We start from the raw sequence: 20,799 nt of genomic DNA, 5'->3' as shown, positions 1-20,799 counted from the left end.
CTTGACCAAGAAGTTGTTGTCTAAACAGAAGAAAGGAACACTGTATAGTTTAAAATCAGGAAAGGTAGATATAAGGGCTGTATTCTATACCTATTCCATCTGATGCTGAGAAAAATCACTCAAGAAGCTGGACTTGAGGAAGAAAAATGTGGCATCAGGATAGGAAGAACACTCATCAGCAACTTGCATTATGCAGATGACACAATCTTGCTTATTGAAAGTGAAGAGAACTTGAAATACTTGGTGCAGAAAATGAAAGGCTACATACAATCTTCAACATAGATTATAGATTACACCTAAACACCAAGACAACAAAAATCCTCACCTCCGGGCTGAAAGGCAACATCATGATAAATGAAGATAAGATTGAAATTGTCAACAATTTAATCTTGTTTGGATCCACAGTCAATACCCTTGGCATCAGGAATCCAGAAATCAGAAGACATATTGCATTGGGAAAGTCTGCTCTAAAGGGACTCTTCAAAGTACTGAGGAGCAATGATATCAATTTGAAGATTAAGATGTGCCTGATTCAAGCCATGGTCTCTTCAATTATGTGCTATGTGTTTGAAAGCTGGACAATGAGTAAGTATAACAGAAGAATCAATGTGTTTGAGCTGTGGTGTTGGAGAAAAGTTGTGAATATCCATGGACTGCCAAAAGAGCAAATAGTATGTCTTAGAGAAGATTAAGTGCTCCTTAGAAGCAGGGATAGTGAAGCTTCATCTCATCTACTTTGGGCATGTTGTTAGGAAGGGCTAGTCTTGGGAACAGGGGATGGAGGGTTGCTGGGGCAATTATGTTGGCATAGGAGAATGAGAATCTAATGTCTCCTTATAGATTTTTTAATTTAATCTTTGTATTTTCATCAGTGCCTTTCATTTCTACTGTCTAAGATAACTGAAAAACTGAGTTTTTGCTCATGAGTCAGAACCATCTCATAACATAACTGACCCTCCATTGGGTTTCTGAGGCTGTAAATCTCTCAAGAGGAGATTCCTCATTTTCCTACTGAGGAGCCACTGGTGGATTTAAGTTTACAGAGAAATCTTTGGATTAGCAGCTCAAATGTCTGTAGACTAAGCCTCCAGAAATCTCTTTCAAGTAGTTTTTAAAAAAAACTACTCTCAAACTCTGTCCAAAGTACTGAAGAGCAATGGTGTCTCTCTGGAGACTAAGGTGCGTCTGATACAGGCCATGGTCTTTGCTATCACTTGTTATTCATCAGAGAGTTGGACAATGACTAAGGAGGATAGAAGGAGAATTGATGCCTTTGAGCTGTGGTGCTGGAGAAGAGTATTGAGAGTACCATGGACCGCTAGGAAAACAGACTCATCCTGGAAAGGGTTAAACTGGGTGGCTCCTTGGAGGCAAGGATTTTGAGGCTCCGTGTAACATACTTTGGACATGTTGTAAGAAGGGACCGGTCCTTGGAGAGGGACATCATGCTTGGTATGGTGGAGGGTCAGCGCAGGAGGGGAAGGCCCTCTATGAGGTGGATTGATTCAGTGACTGGGGCAATTGGGATGGGTATATCAGAGATGGTGCAATTGGCACAGGAAAGAGCGGAGTTTAGGGCTGTTGTACATAGGGTCGCGATGAATCGCACGTGACTCAACGGCACATAACAACAACATATGGATTGAAGCTCAACATCAAAAAAACAAAGATTCTCACCACTGGGCCAATTGGCAGCATCAGTATGGAAGGTGAAGAGACTGAGATAGTTAACAGTTTAGGGCTGTTGTACATAGGGTCACTATGAGTTGCAAGCAACTCGATGGCACGTAACAACAACAACTCTCAAACTCATTGCCATCATTGCTTGTACTTCTTGGCTCTGCCCCTGAAAATGATCTTGTTTTCTGTTGGCATAGCACTTTGTAGACATACTGGATTTTACTTTTTGCCATGTTTAAACCAGTACCACTTCTCATCTCCCTTTTGTCTTCTAAAATTATTGAGTTCTCTCACCCCTTGATTATTTTGTCATTTGCCTTACTCTTTTGGACATTTAAGTTTTATCATTGGCATTTCAAGAAGGAATGGTAAAAAAACAAACAGACAAACAAACAAAGCAAAACCCAAAAAAGAAGGAATGGTAATAAACATGTGTTTAATCCACAGTGTCAAGCTGGAATAAGTAGTTGTTGTTGTTGTTAGGTGCCATCAAGTTGACCACAACTCAGTGACCCTATGCACAGCCGACCTGAACCTTGCTTTGTCCTGTGCCACCCTCACCATCCCTAATATATTTGAGCACGTTGCACCAGTGACTGTGCCTGTCTATTTTGTTAAGAGTCTTCCTATCTTTCGTTGACTCACCACCCTTCCAAGCATGATGTCCTTTTGCAAGCACTGGCCTTTCCTAATAACATGCTCAAAGTAACAGTTTGAATGGCTATATAGTTTGCAGGGTAGAATCCGACAGGACTGGTAAGAGAGGAACAGACCAGTTTTGAATTAGAGTTTTGTTTTTTAAATTTAGTTTTATTATTTTGTGTGTATGTGTGTGTGTGTGTGTGTGTGTGTGTGTGTGTACCATCAAATCGGAGCAGAGCATCTGGTGGATTTGAACCATACGTGTCTGGGATTGCAGTGCAGCTTTTTGCCACTAGGCCACCAGAGCTCAACTGAATTGGAGTTTTCTCTAGTGGATTTGGTGGGGAGAAAGTAAGTTGAAAAGAGGGTTGTTGAATGATGGACCACCATGCAAACTAGGTTGTATAACCCCCCCTTCCCCAAACACCCTTCACTTGATGGGTAGCGGGAGTGGGTAGATGAAATAGGAAAGAGCCGTGGGGATCTGAAAAAGATGGGGTAATGGTGAGCATAATTCAATGGGGACTAACTTTATAAAATACAATATGGGAATGATTGTATGAAGCACAATGTCAATGAAAGAGGGTGTGAGACAATATATACAAATTTTGTGTGCAAACCAATATAAAATAGAAATTTTAAAAAATCGTTTTAAGAATTAAACAAATATGATCCAGCTGAATAAACACTGTATTCTTTACTAACAACAACAACACCACCTACAAAAAGAATTCAACAAATAAACAAAAACACCTCTCATTACTGTTGAGTTGGAGTCAACTCATAGCTGACCCTTCAGCAGGTTTTCTGAGGCTGTAAATTGCACTGGAGGAGAATGCCCATTTCCCTGGTGGATTAGGTGTCACCTTTGGCTTTAGAAATGTGGCTCCATATGGACTAGACCACCAGAGTGCCTGGGTTACATACATAATTGAGGAAAATAAAGATAAAGAATTGATGGTTTAGATGACCCATAGACTAGAGATCCTATAATATTAGAAATGATTTCAAAGTTTTAAACAAACTCTATTTAGTTCTGTTGTCATGTTTTTAGCACTGCTCTGAACTATTCTTGCTTTTCTGCTTTATCATTCTATCCTCTTTCTTTTTGAAAGGAAAACTCTCTGAGGGCAGGGACCCTTTCCTCTGCCAGGTGCCCAGGACAGGATTCTATATGGAGAATGAAAGTTGTGGCATTTTACTTCTCTCTTTCTGGAAGGGCATCTGGAAATATTCAGGGCCTCGTAACCCCCAAATGCATTTGCTAGAGGTGATCTGAGGTGGAATGGATACAGAAAGTTTCAGGCATACTGATCTAAGATCTCTGAATATTCTTTCTTTAGAGCTTTGGGAAAATCCTACCTCCAGTTAAGCTTCCCCGCCCCGCCCCAGCCCCAGTAATTTTCTTCTTGTAGCCAACATTCTACCCCATTGTAACAGGAAAGTCTTGCCCAGCCTGCTTGACAAATTCAATGGCTTGAACTCCATTACTAGAGCATTTGACATCCCTGTTGCCTTGATGCTCTCATTTCACAGAAACTAAGGCCCAGAGGTCTTCTCACTCCTTGCCTAGTGCTTTCTACTATAGTGAACCCAGTGCCTGAGAGAGCCACTCGTGAAGCAATAAAACGTGATTGTTAGGAGAGCAATCCTTCAGAGTCTGACATACCTGAATTCAAACCTTCCTTGGCTGCTACTGGCCTGTGTGACTTTGGAAATGTGATATCACTGCAATCTCAATTTTCTTATCCTTAAATGCTGGAAATAAAACTTACTGTAAATGATAGTGATGATTATTGTTGTTGTATGCCCTCAAGGCATTTCTGTTTTAGCAACTTTTTTGTGACAGAGTGGAGCTATGCTATAGAGTTTTCTTAGCTATAATCTTAACAAGAACAGACTGTTCAATCTTCCCCCATAGAATGGCTGGTGGATTCATATTGCCTTTTAATTAGAAGTATCTAACTGTTGTAACTTTGCCTGTATTAGAATAATGCCTATTAATCCAGAACGTTGTTATAGTTGTTGATTGCCTTGAGTCACGACTCACTAGTGACCCTATGAACAAAAGGCCTAAAGCCCTTCTTACAACTATCAACATTCATCAAAGTTCATAGAGTTTCTGGAGGCATGTTATTTAGGAAGTGGATGCCACTCCTGCTTTCAAAAGTGTCATAGTATGTTATTGTTTTTATGTGCCATTGAGTTGCCTGTGATGTATTGCAACCCTATGTACAGCAGCTCTGGTCCCTTCCCTGTCCTGAGCCAGTCTCACTAATTCTGACACACCAACCCCCATCGCCCCAGTTACTGTATCAATTAATCTCATCCAGAGTCTCCCTCTCCTGTGCTGTTCATCCACCCTTCCAGGTATGATGTCCTTCTCCAAGGACTGATCTGATCTCTCCTGCTGTGTGCCCAAAGTAAGTGAGGCGGAGCTTCAAAATCCTAGCCTTCAAAGAAAGACTTGGTTTCATTCTCTCCAAGACAGACTTATTTGGTTTTTTGTAGTCCATGATATGTTCAAGACTCTTCTCCAGCACCACAACTCAAAGGCATCTATTCTTCTGTCATCCTTAGTCATTGTTCAACTCTCTGAAGCATAACAACTAATTGAGAAGATCATGGCCTGGATCAGGCACACCTATGTTTTTAGACTGACATCGTTGCTCTTCAGCACTTTGGAGAGGTCCATGACAGCAGATTTTTCCAATGCAATTTGTCTTTGGTACAACCACTCTGGAAGACAGTTTGGCGCTTCCTCAAAAAGGTGAACATAGAAATTCCATGTGACCCACCTATTCCACTGCTTGGAATATACCCCAAGAAAATGAGAACTGAAACTCAAATGGAGGCTTGCACACCAATGTTCATAGCAGCATTATCACCATCGCAAGAACATGGAAACAGTCCAAATGTCGAACCACAAACAAATGGATTGAGAAATTATGGTATATTCACACAATGGAATACTGTACAGCATACAGGAGTGAAAATTTTGTAAATTATTACCTAACTTTTGAGGGTCTGAAGAGCAGTATGCTGAGTGAACTAACTCAGTCCCACAAGGATAAATATTGTATAAGACTGTAATTGTAGGAGTATAAGAATCCAGGATGGTGGGAGAGGCTTGAAGAAGGGGGATGTGGATGTACAGGGGTTAGACTTTGGATTGTACAATTTAATGGGGGGGGGATTGAAAGAATTTGTTCAAATTTGTATTAGAATATTGTAAATAAACTAGTGGGGGGAAGTCAGCTTGGGGAGGGGGAAGGGAAGGAGAGGGGGTAAAATGTGTAACAATGAATGAATGAAAATCTAAGTTTTCTGTAAACTTTTGTTAAAATGACTATTAAAATAAAAAAAATTTAACCACCCCCAAAAAAGAGTGTTGATTGTAGATCTGAGGAAGCTGTAATTGCTAACAACCTCAATCTCTCCATCTAATATGGTATTGCCAATTGGCCCAGTGGTGAGAATCTTTGTCTTCTTGATGTTGAGCACTTCAAATCCATATTGAAGACTACAGTCCTTGACCTTCTGCAGCAAGTGCTTCAGGTCTTCTTTAGTTTCAGTGAGCAAGGTTGTGTGCATATCGTAGGTTATTAATGAGTCTTCCTCGAATCTTGATGCCACACTCCTTCTCATGAAGCTCTGCTTCCCGAATGATCTGTTCTGCACACAGATTGAAAAGTTTGGGGACAGGATGCATCCCTGATGCACTCCTTTCCTGATTTTGAAACATGCAGTATTTCCTTGCTCTGTTCTGAGGGCTGCTTCTTGGTCCAAGTAGAGGTTTCGTATAAGCATGATCAAGTATTCTGAGATTCCCATTTTCCTCAAGGTTAGCCTCAATTTACTGTGATCCACAGTCAAATGCCTTTGCTTAATCAATGAAACACAGATAGACATTCTTCTGGTACTCTCTGCTTTCTGCCAAGATCCATCTGAAATTGACAGTAATGCTAGTGCCATGACCTCTTCTAAAACCAGCCTATATTTCTGGTAGTTCTCTGTCAAAGTACTGTTCAAGTTGTTTCTGAATAATCTTCAGCAGGATTTTGCTAATGTATGATATTAGTGATATTGTTCAATAATTTCCACACTCTGTCGGGTCACCTTTTTTGTTTTTGTTTTTATTTTTTAAATTGAGATTTTAATGAAAGATTATAGAGAACTTGGATTTCCATTCATTCATTGTTGCACTTGGGTCACCTTTTTTTTTATTATTTATTTATATTCTTGTTTTGTGCCATTGAATCAATTGGAGCCAACTGACAGCCAAGTGACACAGAAGGAAGTTGCCCCTCCTTCTACAGCACAGCATCTATCTGGTGGATTCAAACCATGTGCCTTTGAGATTGCAGTGCAGCTTCTTGCCACTAGGCCATCAGATCTCCCCATGGGTCACCTTTTTTTGGAATGGGAGTAAATATGAATCTCTTCCATTCAGTTGGTCAAGTGGTTGTCCTCCAGATTTCTTGACACAACTTGGTGAGAACATGCAAGGCAGTATCTGTTTGCTGAAATATGTCAATTGATATTCCATCAATTCTTGAGGCTTTATTTTTTTTCCAAATCCTTCAGAGCAGCCTGTATTTCCTCTTTGTTCACCATTTGGTTGATAATAATAGATAATAATCTATTAGGAAAGTCTGCTGTCAAGGACCTCACCGGAGTGCTAAAGAGCAATGATGTCAGTCTAGAGACTAAGGTGTGCCTCATTTAGGTCATGATCTTCTCAATTATTTGCTATGCATCAGAGATCTGGACAATGAATAAAGATGACAGAAGAAGAATTGATGCCTTTGAGTTGTGGTACTGGAGAAGGGTATTGAGCATACCACGGACAACTAAGAAAAACAAGTCTGTCCTGGAGAGGGCGAAACCAGATTACTCCCTGGAGACAAGGATTTTGAAGTTCTGTCTGACATCATTTGGGCATGTTGCTAGTCCTTAGAGAAGGACATGGCACCTGGAAGGGTGGAGGGATAACACAGGAGAGGAAGCTCTTGGATGGATGACACAGTGACTGGGGTAATGGGGGCAGTGAGATTGGCTCAGGATAGGGCAGGGTCAGAGCTGTTGTGCATAGGGTGACTATGAGTCACAGGTGACTCAATGGTGCTCAGCAACAATTTCACCACTACATATTTTTATTAGTTCTTTCTGGAGACTTAAATGCCTCACTGCCTTCCATATAGCAAATATATTGGAATGAGCAATGATGAAGGATTTATTCCATCTTGCTTAAGATCTGGTCTATCTCTCCTGTTTCCCTCTGACTAAATCTTTTGAATCCTTTGGGTCTACTGAGGAAAGCTAAGGGCAGGACCACCAACTAGTGTTTCCACCCACTATGGGGCTCACTAGCTGTTGACAGTAGATCATATCAGAGCACTCCACTTTGCAGAAACTTCTTCCTCAGATTTTCTTGATCCTCTTGCCCTCTCAATGAGTGTCCTTGTGACCCTGTGTCCTTGGTGCTTACTCTTCTGCCCTGACCTTCTCTCTGCACATTCTTTCCTTTAGAGAGTGGAAGCTAGCAAAAGCTTTCGGCTATATCTGATACACAGATTTGATCTTGTTTTCCATGCTTGCATCTTGGCAGAGATCTGGGTGTGATCCAAATATAAATCTCTTCTACCAAGTTGGCCAGGTAGCTGTCTTCCAAATTTCTCAGTGCAGAAAGGTGACTGCTCAGTTGTTGGTGTAAGCTCATGGTGTTCTTTTCATTTGACCCTGAAACCTCTCTTTCTACTCCCTTTCTGCCCATTCCATTTCCCCTATCTACTTTCAGTATTCAGCTGCAGTCTCACTGCAAGTCTTTCTAAATCTTTAGCCTCTGTTTCTCTCCTCTTTTCTTGAGTTCTGATAACTCTTATTTTGGTATCTACTTAAGCCCTTGTTCACAACTGTTACACATGGATCTTTGTCTTTCCAATGAGACAGAGAGCTTTTCTCTGTCCCTAGCACGCTGTCATGAACACAGTAGTTCTCCCTCCAAACAACAACTCTGTTAGCAAACACTTCCAGTTGTAAGACACAGGGCTATGCTTATGTAACAAAATTTTTCTTCAGTATGACCTTCTGTACTTCCTGCTCTAATATGTTGTCATTGTTGTTAGGTACTGTAGAGTCGATTATGACTCATAGTGACCTTTGTAGTGAACAACAGATAGGAACCTTGCTTTATTCTCACCATCATCACCATCTTCCAGATGCTAGAGCCCTTTGTTAAAGTCACTGTGTTAATCCATCTTGTTCAGTCTTCCTCTGTTTCTCTGACCCTCCACCTTTCCCACCATGTTGTCTTTTCCCAAAGACTGGCCTTTCCTGACAACATGCCCACAGTATGTGTGACCAAGTTTCACCATCCTTGCCTCAAAGGGGCACTTTGGTTATACTTCCTTCAAGACAGACTTATTTGTTCTTTTGGCAGTCCATGGGAAATTTAGTTCTTTTCTCCCATACCACAGTCAAAGGCATTGATTCTTCTTTGGTCATCCTTATTCGTTGTCAACTTTCAGATGCATGTTGTTGTTATGTACTGTCAGAACCAATGCATAGCTGACCCTCTGGTGCGTTTTTGGAGTCAGTTAATTGCATGTCAGGAGATTGCTTATCCTTCTCCTGTCGAGCAGCAGCTGGTAGATCCAAACCATGTGCCTTTGGTGTTGCAGCACAGTTTCTTACCACTAAGCACCATAACTTGTATCGGCTGCACTTTTTGTTTGTTTGTTTGTTTTATTTATATTTATTATTAATTTCAGTAAAAATTTACAGAGACTTTGGAGTTCCATTCATTCATTGTTGCACTTTTCTCCCCTCCCAGCCCTCTCCTCTGGTACACTACCCTCTTGGAAAACCAGAAGAAAAATTCTTTCATTGTTTTACAAACCCTCCTCCAGGTCCAATCCACCATGTAGCCTTCGCTCTAGACTCCTGTCATGACAAAAACACTTAATCACATATCCCTTTTAAACAGTTTTCTCCCTCATCTGTTTCAATGCAGTATACATTATTGAACCCATCTTTCTCAGTCTCTCCCTGACCCCAAGGTCTGTCCTGTTTCACAACAGTGGCACCATGCAGTATTTGTCCTTTTATGACTGAGATACTTCCCTCAGCATAATGTCCTCCAGGCTCACCCATTTTGAATAATATTGCATGAGTTCCTTGTTTTTCAGTGCAGCATAGTATTTCATTGTGTGAATATACCACAGATTCTCTATACATTCATTTATTGACGGGCACTTAGGTTATTTCCAATGCCTTGTTATTGTGAACAAAGCCGCGATAAACACAGGTGTACATATATCTGCTTGGATGTCAGTTATGGTCTCTTTGAGTTATATTCCCAGTAGTGGAATTGCTGGGTCAAATGGTATCTCTATTTGCAACTTTTTGAGAAAGCACCATACTACCTTCCATAGTGGTTGCATCATTTTACAGTCCCACCAACAGTGAATAAGGGTTCCAGTTTCTCCACAACCTCACCAGCATTTGTTGCTTGCTGTTCTGTTAAACTTTGCTATTCTGACTGGGGTGAGATGATATCTCATAGTTATTTTAATTTGCATCTCAGAGCTAGGGATTTTGAACATTTCTTCACGTGCTTGTTAGCCATCTGAATGTCTTCTTCGGTGAAGTGTCTGTTGATATCCTGTGCCCATTTTTCTATTGGATTATTTACCTTTATCTTGTGGTGTGCACCTTAGTCTTTACATTCACACCCTTGCTCTTATAAATTCTAATATAATTTTATAAGCTCTAATATAGTACTTTAGAAATAAAATCTGTTCTGGGGGAAAAAAAGAAAACAACAAACAAACCCTCCAGGGATTTGGATGCAAAAGAAACTGCCTTCTGAAATTTAGCTGACCATTTCACTTCTGTTCTGATCTCTTTCAGGCCACTTACCCCTTTGTATCCCAGGTCCATTCCCAGTATCCTTGGGTCCTGGCCAGGTACCCCCCATGTTCCCCTTTTGGGCCCTTTGATTCACAATGAGAATCTTTTCCACACCTTTCAATTATAAAATTGATGTACTGCATGTGGTTTTGCCTTTAACTTTATCTCAGTTCCCCATCTTCAGATCAGCTAATGATTATTCAGGAGACTTATCTTAACCTCCCATTCCTATCTCAAATCTGTCTAAGTTCTCTTTAGGGCAAGGGTCATGAACGGTGAAATCGTGGCCATGTGATTGCTGCCTATACCCCACTCCCTCTGCTGTTCTCATCCTACTCTTTTGAAAAGAGTCTCCTGCTCACCTGACTGGAGGCTGGAACAGGAAGATAAGTTCTTGTCTCTGTAGTAGGTGGGTAGTAGTCACTAGATTCATCTGCTTAGTGCTGACTACCCTCTTCTCTCCCACCTGTTTCCACTGCCTTTTCCCCTGGGCCTTCTCTCATGCTCTTTCTGTGTAGTGAAGGTTGGGATTGAACTGCCTTGGGGCATTTTGAGATTTGGGATTCTTGTTGGCTACCATGTAGGATATACGGGTTGAAGATGGAATAATAACTGTTCTGCTTCCAGATATTACCTTGATGGCTGACTCAAAACCACTCTCCTCCCTTGATGGGGACTTTGTGGCCACCGAAGCCCTTCTCTGGGATGTGTTTGGGATCGTTGTGGATGAGGCCATAAGAAAAGGGACCAGTGCCTCTGAGAAGGTGAGTACTTTCTCCTTCTTCTTCCTTACCATCAAATTTTCCCTTTCTCTTTCAAGATCTGGCTCAGACTTTGCTTCCTTTAAGAAGACTTCTTCCCAGACACTGCTTTGCCTTAGGACATTAGATAATGGATCTCACTGCATTTCTTTTTATGTATTGCTTTGAAATTCCTCCTAAATCAACATTTTTGGTGGGAGTCAGTGGTGCATTGTGTCTATTGAGATGGATTCAGGCATCTAGTCCATGGTTTAGATGGCCTAGAGTCTTCTTCTCTAGGTCTGTGAGTGGAAGGAGCCAGAGGAGCTGAAACAGTTGCTGGACTTGGAGCTGCGGAGCCAGGGGGAGTCTCAGGAACAGATTCTAGAGCGCTGCCGGACAGTGATTCGCTACAGCGTGAAGACCTGTGGGTGCTGGGGTCTAGTGGGTGGAATCTCTGCGTGCCAGAGTCTGGTGGGAGTGCAAATGAAGGTTGTACTCACTTCACCTCTGCGTTTCTTGTTTTACCCACTTTCCCCAGGTCACCCTCGGTTTTTTAACCAGCTCTTTTCAGGGTTGGATCCCCACTCTCTGGCTGGACGGATTATCACTGAGAGTCTCAACACTAGCACGTGAGCCATCCCATATCCCCTCCTGACTATCCCCAGGCTACATGGGCTTAGGAGGGAGAGGTGCCTTCAGCAGTAGGAGATGAGAGTTTTTTTCCTTCTCTCTCCCTTCTATACTGCTTTCCAAGAATGTCTGTCAGTAGAGCCTTTTCTCTTGTGTCTTTTAGACTTCCATTCTCCAGGCTTTTTCATGCCTCATGGTGGACAGTGGCTACTATAATTCACCTGTCCAGTGCTCACTACCTTCTTCTCTTCCATTTGTTGTTTCATTCTTGATTCCCTGGATCTTGGTCATCAGCTTGTTCCCCTTCTGCTCATTCACATCACCCCTTTCCTGTCACTTCCCTCTCGTATACGGGACTGACCTACAATGCCTCCCTGGGTTCTGTCCCTTTCTCATCATTCTTTCTCCTGGCAGGTACACATATGAAATTGCTCCTGTGTTTGTCCTTATGGAAGAGGAGGTGCTGAAGAAACTTCGGACCCTGGTTGGCTGGAGCTCTGGGGATGGGGTCTTCTGCCCAGGTATGTGGGGGAAAAGGATCCTTTTCCTTGGCTTTTTGTATTCTTTCTCCCCAACATTCTCCTGCTCAAACAGCTGGTCAAGCAGTACAGGGTGATTTCTCTTTGTTTCTCTTCCAGCTGGGTCATGGCCAGAGCAGGGAGATTGCCCAGTCCCTTTCATCCTTGTGTTTACCTGATGGTCTCTGGGATCAGTGCTGTATTGCCTGCTCCCTCTGGTGGGGGCTGTCTCCTGGGAGCAGCCTAGGATGTGGAGAGGGTAGTTGGGAGGATCCACAGATCTTTGAGCTGTGCTAGTTATTGCTATGCCATTTGTAGAATGTAACCAAGTCCTGAGAGCCATTCACCCTTCTTGGTCACTTCTGGGTAGATGAGCAAAGAAAGGCAAGCTCCAGCTTTGACCCCCTGTCCCTTCTTGTTGCCACCAATTATTCCCATGACAGGTGGCTCCATCTCCAACATGTATGCTCTGAACCTGGCCCGTTATCAGCGCTACCCAGATTGCAAACAGAGGGGCCTCCGAGCACTGCCGCCCCTAGCCCTCTTCACATCAAAAGAGGTAGGAAAGAGGCATGGGATGACACTGACCTGAGCTCCTGATTCCAGCCTCTGGCCAGCTAAGTGAAAGTCTCTGCAGGTCCTCTGCCTGCCTAACTTCTTTCCCAGAGCAGCCTGCCCTTTGGTGACTGTGCTTCCTTCTAATTAAGGAGATTGAGGAAGCATTAGAGCCCCTATTCACTTTGCCTTCTCTCTGAGAGTTGAATGGGAGAAACAGGTCAGTGGACACAATCTACACCTTTGATACTCAAAGTGTGTTGTATGTGTCAGCAGCACTGACATCACCTGGCAGCTGGATGGAAATGCAGAATCTCAGACTCCACCTCAGACCTACCTACTCTAAGTCTGTTTTTTAACCAGACATCTAGGTTGTCTATGTGCATATTAATCTTAGAGAGGCCTTGGTGTACAGGGTCCCACTGACTGTGGCTCACACTTGACTTTTACCAGTTTTTCTCCTTCCCACCCTCCTTGTCACCTGGCCTCTGATCTGATCTACATTGCCCTAACTTTCTTTCTGTTCTTCTGCAGTGTCACTACTCTATCAAGAAGGCAGCTGCTTTTCTGGGACTTGGCACTGACAGTGTCCGAATGGTCAAGGCAGATGAGAGGTGAAGGTCCTTCTGTCCATGTGACTCTGACTGTTTCCCTGGGTGTACTTTCCTGCTGCCAGAATGATCTGGCCTCAGGCCCATAACCTGGTGGACTTCTCTCTCTTCTCTTTTCTTGCAGTGTTGTCATTTCTGTCTCCAGTGTCTCAAACACTGTGCTGTTTTGCTGCTTTCAGGGAAAAGCCAGCATTAGACTCTCTGCATTATTAACTCTAACTTCCCTCATTCACTAGTCTCCTTCCTTGCCCTGGGAAATCTATAACTTCCTTACCCACCAATTTTCTTTTCCAGAGGGAAAATGATGCCTGAGGATCTGGAAAGGCAGATCAGCTTGGCTGAGGCTGAAGTGAGTGAGTGAGGGATACGGTGCAGTAGGGAGGGTCCCCTTTATCCCTTTTTAGGAGCCGTGTTTGGGTTCTCTCAACTCAAGGCACTTAGTTATTCAGTGCTGCTGTAACAGAAACACCACAAGGGCGGCTCTACTGAACAGACATTTTCTCACACTTTAAGAAGGCTTGACGTCTCAATTCAGGGCAGCTAATACTCTTAACAGAATGATCTTTCTCTCCTTGCTCCTGGGGCCAGGCTCTTGGCAATCCTGGGGATTCTTCATCACTATTTGTGCTTGCTTGCTTGTTTCTGTTCTAGTGGTGAGTTGCAGCATGAATCTAAAGACTGAGCTTTTCCGGTGGTTCAAATCCACCAGTGAGTGACTCCAGAGAGGGAGGATGGCCAGTCTCTTCCTATTAGGATGGAAACTCATCAGAGGGTTGCTATGAGTTAGAACTGACTCGATAGCAGTGAGTGTGAAATCTATCCCAAGAGATTGATCTAAAAATACTCTATACTCATGCTTTTTCCTTAACAAAAATCATTCCCAAATGGGATTATAACAACATGTATAGGGATTAGGATTTGCAGCACATATTTTTAGAGGACACATTTCAATCCATAAAATCACCCTTCCTCCTTCTTGATCCCATACCCATCTTCCCTGTAGTTTGGAATGCTCCCTAGGATCCTGAGGGGCAAAGACTCTGGGCTTGTTCTCATGGAATCTGAGACATACAGGCATGATCAGAGTTTGAGAGGCAAGACTGAATCACTGAGGGGAATCCCAGGCAGCACTATAGGTGTTGGGGGGCCTGAAGTACATACAGTATGGAAGGTGCCAAAGAGATGCCCAGCAAGGTGGTAGAGGAGGGGCAAAGAACGCAGGCTTTAGGCAGTGGGGAGTGTAGAGCTCATGAGCATCCTCTTCTACTTTGGGTAAAGGTAAAATTTTGCACCATCTTAGATGACAGTTTGTGCTCATATACACTAACTAAAAGGTTATCAGTTCAAAGCCACTCTGAGGCAATGTGGAAGAAAGGCCTAAAATATTACAGTAAGCAAAATCCAAGGAGTAGTTCTTTTCTGTCAGATATGAAGTCACCATGACTGAGAATCAAGTCAGTAACAACGAAATTTGTTTAAAAACAATTTTTAAAGGAACATGAATGGTGTGAGCAGTTTGTAATTGGCTGCTAATATAAATTTTAGGTTGAGCTCAACTAGTGGTTTCTTAAATGTATAGAATTATGCATACTTATAATGATGACTTATACCATAAATCTCTAGTCATGAAACTGTGGAGTCAGTGGATGTTGTTGCTGTTAGGTGCCATTCATTTAGCTCTGACTTAGAATGACCCTATGTCAACAGAATGAAACACTGCCAGGCTCTGAGTTGTCCTCAAAATCAGGGGAGCTCTGGTGGCCTAGTGGCAAGAAGCTGCACTGCAATCCCAGAGGAACACGGTTTGAATCCACCAGATGCTCTGCCGGAGAAGGAGGCGCAATATCCTCCTGTACCAGTCAGATCTGATTTGACGGTACACGCACACAAAATAATAATAAAAAAAAAATCATTGCTGTGCCCATCAACAAATGAGTAGAAAGGAAAAACCATGGTATATTCACACAATGGAATACTACGCAGCACTGAAAATCAAGAAACTCATATTACACAACATGGAGGACACTATGCTGAGTGATATCTCTTAGTCATGAAAGGACAAATATAGTATATAAAACTTTTATAAAACACTTATAAAACAGGACTGATATGGGGGTTGGGGGGAAACGAAGAAAAGAGGAGATAAATAATGAACACTGTATTGGAACAGATGAAGGAAAGAACTGTTTAAAAGGAATATATGATTAGGCATTATTTGTATGACAACAGTCCAGAATACAGGTGCATAGCAAAGTGGATTGGGCGGGGGGTGGGGTGGGAATTACGCTACAATGAATGGTTTGTTTTTGTTTTTTTTTAAAGTGAACTAGAGATGGGTAGGGAGCAGAATGTGTAACCATGAATGAATGAAAAATTTAGCTTTTCTGTAAACTTTTGTTGAAACCACAATTTTAAAAAATGGAGAGAAAAAAATATCCTTGCTGTGCGCAAGAGAGGAAAACTCTCGATGAGGTGGATTGATTCAGTGACTGAGGTAATGGGGGTAGGTGTGTCAGAGGCAGTGCGATTGGCACAGGACATAGCAGATTTTAGGGCTGTTGTACAGAGGGTTGCTATGAGTCACAGGCGACTTGATGGCACGTAACAACAACATGCTTCACTGATGCCCTGATTGGTGCTACTGTATCAACAATTCTAATTGAGGGTCTTCCTCTTTTTCATTGACCTGCTAGCCTACCAAGCATGATGTAATTTTCGAGGAGCTGTTCCCCCTTCATAACGTGCCAACATATACGTGATGAAGTCTCGCCATTCTCACTTCCAGAAAGCATTGTGGCTGTCCTTCTTCCAAGACAAATATGGTTCTTCTTTGTAGTATATTCAGTGGTCTTCAGCACCACCGTAATTCAAATACATCGATTGTTCCATCTTGCTTATTAATTGTTCAGGTTTCACATGCTTATGGAGCAACTGAAAATATCATGGCTTTCAGTCTGGCACAACTAACCTTAAAATGACATCTTTGCTCTTTAAACACTTTATAGAGATCTTTTGCAGCAGATTTCCTAAGGCAGTAGTTTCTTGATTTTCTGACAACTGCTTTTGTGGGTGTTGATTGTGGATCCAAGTAAAAGGAAATGCTTGGCAACTTTTCTCTTTTCTCTCTCTATCGTGACGTTGCTTATTGATCCATTTGTGAGGATTTTTGTTTTCTTTATTTTGAGGCATAATGCAATAGTCTGATCTTCATCACTAAGTGCCTCAAGTTCTCGTCACTTCAGGCAAGATTGTTTCATCTAAATATCACAGGTTGTTGGTGAGTTTTCCTCCAATCCGTACTCTGTGGTTTTATGTAGTTCAGTTTATCACATTGTTTACTCAGCATACAGACTGTGGTCAAAGGATACAATCCTATTGCACATCTTGCTTGACTTTAAACCATGCAACATTCTCTTGTTCTGTTCAAATGACTGCCCTTTGGTCTATGACAGATTCTGCATAAGCACAATTAAGTACTCTGGAATTTCCATCTTCCCATACTTACGGTTCATATAGTCAGAAAGCTTTGCAAAGTCAGTAAAACACAGGTAAGCATTTTTGTGGTAGTCTGTGCTTTCAGGCAAGATCCATTTAATGTGAATATTTAATTAAGGTTCAATTTAATGTGATACATTAAATGTAATCTGTTTAGTACTCTTGTTCCACATCCTCTTCTGAATCCAGTGTGAATTTCAGACAGTTAACTTTTGATGTACTACTGATCTATCCAGATTTTCATTATCTTCAGCAAGATTTTATTTGATATGGTTTGATAACTTCTTCACTTTTTTAGATTACTTTTCTTTGGAATGGACCAAAATATGCATCTTTTTTCAGTCAGTTTGCCAGTTTGGTAGTTGTTTTTAGATTTCTTGGCAAAAGTGAGTGAGTGTAACTAGCTTTATATCAATTTATTGAAACATCTTAGTTGGTATTTTTCCTGTTTTCTAATAAAGCTTTCAATTCAACTTGTACTTCTTTCAGTACCACTGATTCTTGATTGTGTGATTGAACACGAGCCAATCCTTTTTGAACAGTAACTCTGTATTCTTTCCATTTTCTTTTGATACTTCCTACAGAATTTTTCAGTATTGCAACTTGAAACTTGATTTTTGTTCTTTAGTTCTTTCAGCTTGAGAAATGCAGAATGTGTCCTCTTTCAATTTTCTGACACCAGGTATTTGCACATTTTGTTATACTTTTCTTTACTTTTTCTTCTAAAGCTCTAAAATCTTCTGTTCAGCTGTTAAGCCGTTCGTTCTTCCATTCACTTTATTGTTGTTGTTGTTGTTATATCTTGTCGAGTCACCTGTGACTCATAGTGACCCTAAGTAAAACAGCCCTAACCCTGCTCTATCCTGTGCTTCTCTATATTGTAGAGCAAGTTTCAGAGTATCTTTTTTTTCCTGATTAATAACTTCTTTTTTTTATTATTTTTTTAATTTTTTTTAATTAATAACTTCTTTATTCTGTAAAAGCAAATGAAAGTCATAGTCGTATAAACACTGACATTACAACGTACAAGGAAGGGCAAGGAGAGGAGGAAACAAAAACCTCTGTATGTCCTGCTAATACTATCTCACCAAAAAGACATGCTTTGTTCCATGTTCAATCACTTACATAATAAACCACAAATAAAAATCTTCTCTGGAAGATATACTCCTCTTCTTTGAGATGGTATGGAAGAGGACCTGAAAGTTGAGGTAGGAGGCTTTATTCTTTCAGCAGATTCTCTCAGTCATTATAGATACTGCTGTACTGTTAATAAAAAATATATGCTTCTCTGTAAAGCATTAAAAAAAACACAACTCCACAGATGAGATGGCTGAAGACCCAGCTCCAGTATCTCCAAATGCATTGTTTTCCATTCCCTGACCTTTCCATGTGTTATTTTTTGGTTGTTTTCCTGATCAATGTCATTCTGTTTGTGAACTTCTGTGGTACAAGTTTTTTTGTAGGGTCAGGTTTCTTCAGAGCCAAAACCTGAGATCCACATATCGCACTGGTGCTCTAGATGCAACTGGACATCTTTCACCTCTAGGGTGCTGGACTTGTGGTACCTGGCAAGCTGGCAGGCTGCTGTCACCACATTCTGGATGAAATCCTCAGCAATCTGCAGCAGCTTCTCCTGTACATGCTTACCAAGTCTTGCAATTTCTTCTTCATTAACACCTGGTAGTTTTCAGGGCTGAGTCTACCTCCTGTGCCAGGAATACCGTATATCTTTACCACAGTAGTGCTATTGGCCATGGGGTCTTGTGGAGGGGTACTGGCTGGTTCTGGTTTTATGGAAGAGAAATTGGAGAGGTTGATTAGGGCTGAGGGGCCAAACTGGTTCGTAATCCTGTGCTTTGGACTTCTGCTCATAGGGTTTATCAAGATCCTGTTTCTTTTTAGAGCTGTGAGGGCCAAGGCCAATCAAAGCCTGCAGTTTCTGTCTCCCCATGACATGCTGAGACTGCCCCAGTAAAGCATTTGTATAAACAACTGTCCAGCTGCAAGGCCTCAGAGCATCTTTTGACATCCATTTTAGACTTTTCTTTCTTTCCTCTTTGATATTTGTTTTATTTTGCTTTTATTCATTTTTTTAATGTCATCCCACAACTTGTCTGGTATTTGGTCATTAATGTTCAATGCATCAAATTTATTCGTAAGGGTTCTCGGCTGGATGCTGCTGTGTCAGCACGCGGGAGCCCGGGTTTGAACTCGAAATAAACTTTGTTAATTTGGCTAAAAAAAATAAATAAATAAATTTATTCTTAAGATGGTCTCTGAATTAAAGTGGAATATACTCACAGTCCTGTTTTTAACTCACATGGACTTGTTTTAATTTTGTTAAGCATATGAACAATTCATGGTCTATTCCACAGATAACCTGTGGTTTTGTTCTGACTAATGATATTGACTTCCACAAATTTGATTTCTGTGTATTGCATCTAGAGAGGCCTGTGTACATAGTTACCATTTATATTGTTGGGAAAAAAGGTATTTTTAGTGAATAACATGTTGGTCTTACAAAATCTGTCATGTAATCTCTGGCATCATTTCTACACCAAGGCCATATTCTCTGGCTATCAGTCCTTTTTGCTTCCAAATTTCTCATTCCAATCACCAGTAATTATCAGTGCATCTTGATTGGTATGTTTGAATACTGTTAACTTTAGACTGCAGATTTCTTCATATTTACCCCTGATGGTTGGGGTGTAAATTTGTATAGTAGTGGCAGTCACTGTTATTCCTTACAGGCATATGGATATTATCCTAACTCAAAAGCAGGTTTGAGGCGTTGAACACCAGTGATCAAAGACCAGAGGAACTGTGGGAGGACATCAAAGATATCATCCGTGAAGAGAGCAGAAATTTATTACAAAAAGGAGGAGAAAGAAAAAAAACAAAATGGATGTCAGAAGAGAATGAAAATTGCATTAGGGTGTTAAGATGCCAAAAAGAAGAGATACTGAAGTAAAAGAGCTGAACAGAAGATTTCAGAAAGCAGGTTGAGAAGCTAAAGGAAAAAAAAATTATTTTGTGTGTGTGTGAGAGAGAGAGAAAGAGAGAAAAATTTATGTTTAGAACTAGCAAGCTGGACTCAGTTTAGATGATCCCCATTTTGTTGGCAACATCCAAACCATCATAGTCAGGAGCAAGTCGAACACAGACTTTCTTTTCTCCATCAGGCCTAATCAAGCTTGGCCACATCAGTGTCATAAAGCTTCTTTACAGCTTGATTTGGTGCTTGTTGGCCTTGACATCTACAATGAACACAAGTGTGTTCTTATCTTCTATCTTCTTCATGGCTTGACTCAGTGGTCAGGGGAAAGTTTCTCCTGGGGGCTCTTTTCCTGGGGTATTTAGGCTGCCTTCTAAGACTCAGCCCCTTAGGCTGCTGGAAGATGGGTGACATACAGATCTCTTTTTTTGTGGGTGTGGATGCCCTTCAGGACTGCCTTCCTAGACTTTAATGGTATTGCTTTGACTTCAGATTTGGGAGGGACAGGAGCTTCCTTCTTCACTTTGAGTACCATCTTCACAGAAAGACATAAAGCAAAATATTAGAATGAAATGTGCAGAGAATAAAAAGGGAAGAACTCACTCATCATTTCTCAAACTGAAAGAACTGACAAACAAATTCAAGCTTTTCGTCACAGTACTGACAGATGCTCTGGGCACAAACTTGAATGATCCAGGAAGCACCAAAAGAAGATAGAAGGAATACACAGATTTTCTGTACCAAAAATAATTAGTTGACACTGAAGAATTTTAGGAAGGACCATATGAAGAAAAGCAATGACAATGAAGAATGAATTTCAAACTGTACTGAAGGCATTAGCAAAAAATAAGGCTTCAAGGGAGCTCTGGTGGCCTAGTGGCAAGAAGCTGCACCACAATCCTGAAGGCATGCTGTTCGAATCCTTCAGATGCTCTGCTGGAGAAGGAGGGGCAATCTTCTCCTGTGCCAGTCGGATGTGACTTGACGATACACAACAAGAAAAAAAAAGGCTCCAG

The 20,799-nt window shown here is 41.4% G+C and overlaps 1 protein-coding gene across 3 annotated transcripts in view; it reads left to right on the top strand.

Moving 5' to 3' along the window:
• Positions 1-10,870: 10,870 nt before the first annotated feature.
• The window catches only part of CSAD (cysteine sulfinic acid decarboxylase), a 23,142-nt gene continuing 13,213 nt past the window's right edge, over positions 10,871-20,799 (top strand). The window contains exons 1-7 of one of the 3 annotated variants that reach the window (XM_006883884.1): positions 10,871-11,000; positions 11,277-11,403; positions 11,518-11,608; positions 12,024-12,130; positions 12,571-12,686; positions 13,217-13,296; positions 13,588-13,642. In XM_006883884.1, the coding sequence (XP_006883946.1) occupies positions 10,875-11,000; positions 11,277-11,403; positions 11,518-11,608; positions 12,024-12,130; positions 12,571-12,686; positions 13,217-13,296; positions 13,588-13,642 (702 nt within the window). In that variant the 5' untranslated portion in view covers positions 10,871-10,874. The remainder of the gene's footprint in view (positions 11,001-11,276; positions 11,404-11,517; positions 11,609-12,023; positions 12,131-12,570; positions 12,687-13,216; positions 13,297-13,587; positions 13,643-20,799) is intronic. The other 2 variants (XM_006883885.1, XM_006883886.1) reach the window with 2 other exon arrangements.

This window comes from Elephantulus edwardii, unplaced genomic scaffold, assembly GCF_000299155.1.
Source record: "Elephantulus edwardii isolate Elephantulus edwardi_28Jun2011 unplaced genomic scaffold, EleEdw1.0 scaffold00030, whole genome shotgun sequence".
Lineage (NCBI taxonomy): Eukaryota > Metazoa > Chordata > Mammalia > Macroscelidea > Macroscelididae > Elephantulus > Elephantulus edwardii.
Note: the sequence above shows the minus strand (reverse complement) of the source record. Positions and strands in the feature narration are given on the sequence as shown.